The sequence below is a fragment of the Bos grunniens genome, chromosome 15 (genome assembly GCF_055505025.1).
Source record: "Bos grunniens cultivar Pamir isolate PY7600 chromosome 15, Bosgru_T2T1.0, whole genome shotgun sequence".
NCBI lineage: Eukaryota > Metazoa > Chordata > Mammalia > Artiodactyla > Bovidae > Bos > Bos grunniens.
In genome coordinates, this window is record NC_141179.1 from 80,769,322 (window position 1) to 80,776,172 (window position 6,851).

Here is a 6,851-nt window from a genome sequence, read left to right on the forward strand (position 1 = left end):
ACTGAACTGAAAGGGAGCCAGCAAGAAAAAGGATTGACCTGACTTTCAGTCGTGGGTATCTATCACTGATTGTGTGATTTTGGATAATGCATCAAACCTCTTTATATATCAGCTTTTTCATTTCTATGTAAGAATACTGATACCCACCTCATATATTGAATCTGTAGATAAATGGATGAATGCATGTGAATTGTTGCATCAAATACATATAGACAGCTGACTGATAAGCAAGAGTTTTCCCCACCCTGACTCTCCTTCCTACTGTCTAGAATAAGAAATAGTTATCAGTGTATGTAGTCTAGATTGATGCTTACAAGTTTCCCATCACCTAAATGTATCTTGCATATAAGAGATACAGAGTCTCAAATAAATTGATCAACATATTACAATTATTTATATAATCTATGTCACTTTGAGAAGATATCCCAATTAATTTCTCTCATTACAATGTAATCAATGTAATTTGCACTAAATTCTGGGGGACACAAAGACTTAAAAGGTACATTGCTTTATCTCTAGCAATTCAGACAATATTTGCATTATTTTGGTTAAACCTTAGCCTTTTTTTAGAGGGAAAATACAGTAGGCTCCTATCAACACAGAGTCTGAAACATAATTGGCAAACAATGAAGTTTACTTAATAAGTAAATAAATAACCTTTCTTCAATTAATAGTGAGTTCATTATTATACAGGACTGTGAGTGGAAGCTGGAAGAAAGATCACACGGCACTAAGAGATCAATGGTAAGGGATATAGGACTAAAAGAACCCTAGGTGACATCACAGTGGTGGAATGAGACCACTGAACAGCACAGGAGTAATTAATCATGGACAGGATAGGGGACATGTCCTAGTCAGCCCAAGCTGTGAAGCAGAAAGTCTCAAGGAGCTTCAGAATAAGAAAATAATTAATTTCTAAACCCAGTTTAAGTGTCATTCAAAGAGGCACCAGACAGGGACTTCCCTGGCAGTCCAGTGGATAAGAATCCACCTATCCAGGGGACATGGGTTCAATTCCTGGTCAGGGAACTAGGATCATACATGCCCAGAGCAACTAAGCCTACCCTCCACAGCTACTGGAATCAGCTGGCCTCAACTACTGAGCCCATGTGCCACAACGAGAGTCCATCGCTGCAACGAAAGATCCCACATGAAGCAACAAAGACTCTACATGCTGCAACTAAGACCTGGCACAGCCAAATAAATAACTATCTTAGAAAACAGACAGCATTTTATCTCCCTAACCAAGATGAGAACCATCAGAAGTTAGGATGCAATGAGAGCTCCATGGAGTTTTCTGAGAATTCACCTTGGAAATAAGAATGTGAGATTGGCACCATAAAAGAGAAACCACTGACAAGTTGCAACACAGTTTTCATGGAGAGCCATGGGACTTTCAAGTCCAAAAAACAAGCAACTACCATTTACTCATCAAAAAATAGAAGTAATGCTGACTAACGAAGATATGACTTTTCCTCATATGACTTTTCTGATCTCAATCATGGTACCATCAGAAGATTCAATTGACCAAATAAGGAAATTACCCTGCAGAATCTCTGATGAATAAATGCTCAAAAAGTGTTAATTTTCTGCAGCCCATTTTTTTTTTCCTTTTCCTATCCACTAGTCTCTCAAAAAAGATCAATCTCAAAAATTTGGATTTTGTTGTTGTTGTTGTTGTTAAATTTCAGTCTTTTATTCCAGATTCTTTCACATTAAATAGAGAAGTATAGTTTAAATATGAGATGGTTGGATGGCTTCACTGACTCAAAGGATATGAGTCTGAGCAAACTCAGGGAGATGTTGAAGGACAGGGAAGCCTGGCATGCTATAGTCAATGAGATTGCAGAATCGGACATGGCTGAGTGACTAAACAGCAACAAACTATGGCCACTCTGTATAGCGTGGAAAGTCTCATCCTCTTTGAAGTGACTTCAGCCATCAGTAAGCAGAACTTTCTAAATTACAGCCAAAATAATATCATGAAGGCAGTTTGGGGATTGTAAAAACAGTGCAGGTAACATTCATCATTGACTCAGTTACCACAACTAGAGAGGCTGAAAAAAATTCCCTTGTGTTTCCTTCTTTTATCACTAAAGTTGAAGGGAGAGAGAGTGAAATTCCATAGGGAATGGTAGTTCATCAAATCATTGAGTCTCCTGTGAGTGCAAAAACCATTTCATCATATTTCCTCTGGGAGAAGTGATGACTGAAACTTAAATATTTTCTGCAAATAGAGCAAAAGTGGGATGAGCGGATGGCTCAGGGACAGCAGGAGGGAGATTGCTCATCTTGGGATTCTTCTCAGAATATTTGTTCAGCATAACTCAGTAAGAGAAGAGGAGACATTGGACCTCTCCCCAAAGGTAAAAAACAAACAAACAAACACAAAACCACACAAGTTAGTCCCATGTCAGCATGTTTGGGGCTAAAAAGAAATATGACCTGTTCAGAATGGAGTATTATGCTACTAAGTGCTCCTTTGGGCATGGATTTCCTTGGCATCAGGTCCATGCCATCTTAAAGTTTACAAAAGAGATATAGACCATGGGTTTGACTTTTAAATGTCTCACTCTAAGTCAGAATTTAAACTGCTAGAATTGGAAATTTCGCAGATAAGGAAGCTGCATCTCACAGCAATTCATCAAGTTCAAACAATTAATTTAGTTGATGGTGGTATTACTATCAATCACACCAAGATTTAGCTTATTATGAATGTGTGCATACTGTGTGCTAAGTCACTTCAGTCATGTTTGACTCTCAGGATGCAGGACTGCATCCTGCCAGGCTCCTCTGTCCAAGGGATTCTCTAAGAAAGAATACTGGAGTGGATTGCCATGCCCTCCTCTAGGGGATCTTCCAGACCCAGGAATTGAACCCGGGTCTCTTACATCTACCTGCATTGACAGGCAGGTTCTTTACCACTAGCACCACCTGGGAAGCCCATTATGAATAACCACACCCCAGTGAAAGATGCACTATACTTCTCTACTTTCTTGAGCAATAAACCAAATAGAGTAGATTCAGTCTGACTTCTTTCAGGTTTACATCTATATGCACCCTATTTATTTCTAAGTTCATATTTTGGTTTAGTTTGGTTTACTCTTGCCCATTCCCTTCTTAGAATTTTTCAATGGACCAGTTATCCATAAAAACAGAGAAAAAGTTTACCAACACATGCTCCTTTGTGTCCATAGAGATGGATAACACTTTCCCTATTCTCCCAAGAGAGGAATCCTTGAATCTTAACTCTGAGTTGAAGCTGTTGGCTAGGCAATAAAATCGTCCAAAGACACAGCAGTGTCTTCATCCTTGTTATGCTCCATGCCAAAATCCTGGGTGCTTCTAAAGATCAGAGAAACCAAAGAACTGATTCCATGCCCATGAATAATAGGCAAGACAGGAAATAAAGAAAGGTGGGCACAAAAGTAAAGATCTATAACCTCCATCAAATCACATATACACAGAAGATGACAAAGTGAAGTAGATTCTAGAGTCAGATCCAGCTCTGCTACTTACTGGCTCTTGATTGTACGGAAGCTACTTAGTATCTAGCCTTGCTCTTTTCAGATGTAAGATGGAGATAATGTTGGCACCTACTTCATAGAGCTGTGATGAGGATGAAATTACATAATGTGTAGAAGAAATGAAAATTCTGGCATACAGTTAGCATTCTGGCCTTTTAAAAATTATCATTATTCACTGCTTTAATCTTGTATTGCTCACCCTCTGCTCCAAGTATTTCACTTTCTGTGTGTGTGTGTGTGTGTGTGTGTGTGTGTGTGTGTGTGTGGAGAGTGGGGTGGTATGATGTGTTATGTCCTGAGACTCTGGGATCTTTTTGTGTGTGTTTGTGTGCCTATATGCAATGAGAGTTAATGTTTGCTGTCTGCTTTGTTTTAGAAAGAAGAGGCACTCAAAATTATTCTTTACTAATTAATTAGGTATATATTCACACCACTCAGGTCAAACATTTGGTACTATGTGGTAAATGACCTCAGAACACCAAGGTTTTTGGAGAAGAAGATTTGCCATCCCTAAGAGGCTAACATCTTCTCCTATGTTGACTGAGTTCCTGCAGGAAACCCATGGCCATCACCTTCACCAAAGTCATTTGATTTGCCCTGTGGATCACTGAGTCTAATTACTGGGAGGATTTTTAAGAATCACCTCAAACAATAAGCCAAATCCAGACACACATAAAATTGAAAAGATGGATAAAGAAAACCACTCAATGGTGACTGAGTTTATCTTTATGGGCATCACTCAAGACCCTCAGCTGCAGATCATCTTTTTTGTGATCTTCCTCTTGGTCTACCTGGTCAATGTAGTGGGGAATGCTGGGATGATTATCCTGATCATAACAGACACTCAGCTTCACACACCCATGTATTTTTTCCTCTGCAACCTCTCTTTTGTCGACCTGGGCTACTCCTCAGCCATTGCCCCCAGGATGCTGGCTGACTTCCTAACAAAGCACAAAGTCATCTCTTTCTCCAGCTGTGCCACCCAGTTTGCGTTCTTCGTAGGCTTTGTGGATACTGAGTGCTATGTCCTCGCTGCCATGGCCTACGACCGCTTTGTGGCCATCTGTCGACCCCTCCACTACAGCGCTCTCATGTCCAAGCGAGTCTGCTTGGCTCTCATGCTGGGCTCCTACCTGGCTGGCTTGGTGAGTTTAGTCGCCCACACTGCCCTCACTTTCAGTCTGAGTTACTGTGGTTCCAACATCCTCAACCACTTCTTCTGTGAAATCCCACCACTCTTAGCCCTCTCTTGCTCAGACACCTACATCAGCGAGATCTTGCTCTTCAGTCTCTGTGGCTTCATTGAATTCAGCACCATCCTCATCATCTTTATCTCCTATGCCTTCATCCTCATCGCAATCATCAGAATGCGCTCAGCTGAAGGCCGCCTTAAGGCTTTCTCCACCTGCGGGTCTCACCTCACTGGTGTCACACTTTTTTATGGTACAGTCATGTTTATGTACCTGAGGCCAACATCCAGCTACTCCCTGGATCAAGACAAATGGGCCTCCGTGTTCTACACTGTTATCATCCCCATGTTGAATCCCTTGATCTACAGTTTACGGAACAAGGATGTGAAGGCTGCTCTCAAGAAAATAATTGGAAAGAAACCTCAATAATATTAATCACAAAAATGAAAAAAAGTATTAACACAGGTAAATAATAGTGGTAGAAGGATGTGGCAGGAAATAAAAAAAAATTCTAGTAACTTTCTCATAAGCCCTACAACTTACCAACTATTTGCTGAGTCAATCTTCTATTTTTTTTTTTTTTAAGTTGAGGTATAGTTGATATGCCATTTTGTATAAGTTTCCATGTACAGCATACTGATTCAAAATTGTTAAAGGTTATACTTATAGTTATTATAAAATACTGCCTATGTTCCTTGTACTGTACAAGATATTCTTGTAGCTTATTTATTTTTTATGTTTGCTATATTGACTAGTTTGTTTTGTTTTGTTAGATTCCACATATAAGAGATATCATGCAGTATTTGTCTTTCTCTGTCTGACTTAATTCACTAAGCATTATATCCACCAAGTCAATCCTAAATTCCTAAGGATTTTCAGTAATCTTTAACTCTATGAGCTGAAGAAAAGATAAACTAATATTTTTGAAAGTCAAGCTGAGAAAGATGCATTAGGTTTTTATTTTTTAAAAAATTCTTATTGGAAGATAGATCATTTTCAATGTTGTATTAGTTTCAGGTGTACATTAAAATGAATCTGATATACATATATCCACTCTTTTTTAGATTATTTTCCCATATAGGTCATTAGAGAGTATTGAATAGACCTCCCTATGCTATCCAGTAGGTCCTTGCTAATTATCTATTTTATATACTGTAGTGTGTATGTCCGGAGAAGGCAATGGCAACCCACTCCAGTACTCTTGCCTGGAAAATCCCATGGACGTAGGAGCCTGGTAGGCTGCAGTCCATGGGGTCTCAAAGAGTCGGACACGACTGAGAGACTTCACTTTCACTTTTCACTTTCATGTGTTGGAGAAGGAAATGGCAACCCACTCCAGTGTTCTTGCCTGGAGAATCCCAGGGATGGGGGAGCCTGGTGGGCTGCCACCTATGGGGTCATGCAAAGTCGGACACGAATGAAGCGACTTAGCAGCAGCAGTGTGTATGGCAATCCCAATCTTCCAATTTATCCCTCCTCACATTACCCACTGACATACATGTTTTTTTTTTGTTTGTTTGTTCCTGTTTTTGAAATTGGCTCACAGGTTGATTTGAAATGGAGACAGGACATGAAAGATGAAATAAACAACCAATCACTCTAAAGAATATTTTTTTCAGAGTCAAGAAGAATGATAGATTCAAATGTTGAAAATTTCCCTACTGTGAAAGGAAGTCAGAGAAAACTTAGCTAAATACATGAGGAATGGGACTGATGTGAACGATAACTTAACTCATCCCAGGATCCTTTCACTCATATATTCAGCAAAACCTTATAAATGCCAGATATGTGCCTCTGGAGGATACAAACACGAGACACACATGTGCCAAGGACAGGGGTTTTCTGTGCTTCCAGAGAGAGTATACCGTGTTTTCTCTCTGAGGCTCCTGCCACCAACAAAATCAGGAGCTATGCAAAGGGAAAGATTGAGGGCAGGAGGAGAAGGGGGTAACAGGGTAAGATGGTTGCATGACATCATCAACCCAACGGACATAAGTTTGAGTAAACTCTGGGAGACAGTGGACAGGGAGGCCTGACACACTGCAGTCCACGGGGTTGCAAAGGGTTGGACATGACTGAGCAATTGAACAACAATGCAAAGCCCAAGAATAAGAGCTGGAGACTCAGGCTCTGC

The 6,851-nt window shown here is 40.1% G+C and overlaps 1 protein-coding gene across 1 annotated transcript; it reads left to right on the forward strand.

Annotated features, from left to right (window-relative positions):
* Positions 1-4,213: 4,213 nt before the first annotated feature.
* Positions 4,214-6,080, forward strand: LOC147358735 (olfactory receptor 5AR1). Its single transcript, XM_086342134.1, has one exon. It carries the CDS (start codon positions 4,214-4,216, stop codon positions 5,144-5,146), a length of 933 nt encoding a protein of 310 aa, XP_086198260.1. The 3' UTR covers positions 5,147-6,080.
* Positions 6,081-6,851: the final 771 nt, after the last annotated feature.

Coding starts and splice junctions, on each gene's coding strand:
- LOC147358735 (XM_086342134.1), top strand. CDS start 4,214: ATGGATAAAGAAAACCACTCAATGGTGACTGAGTTTATCTTTATGGGC.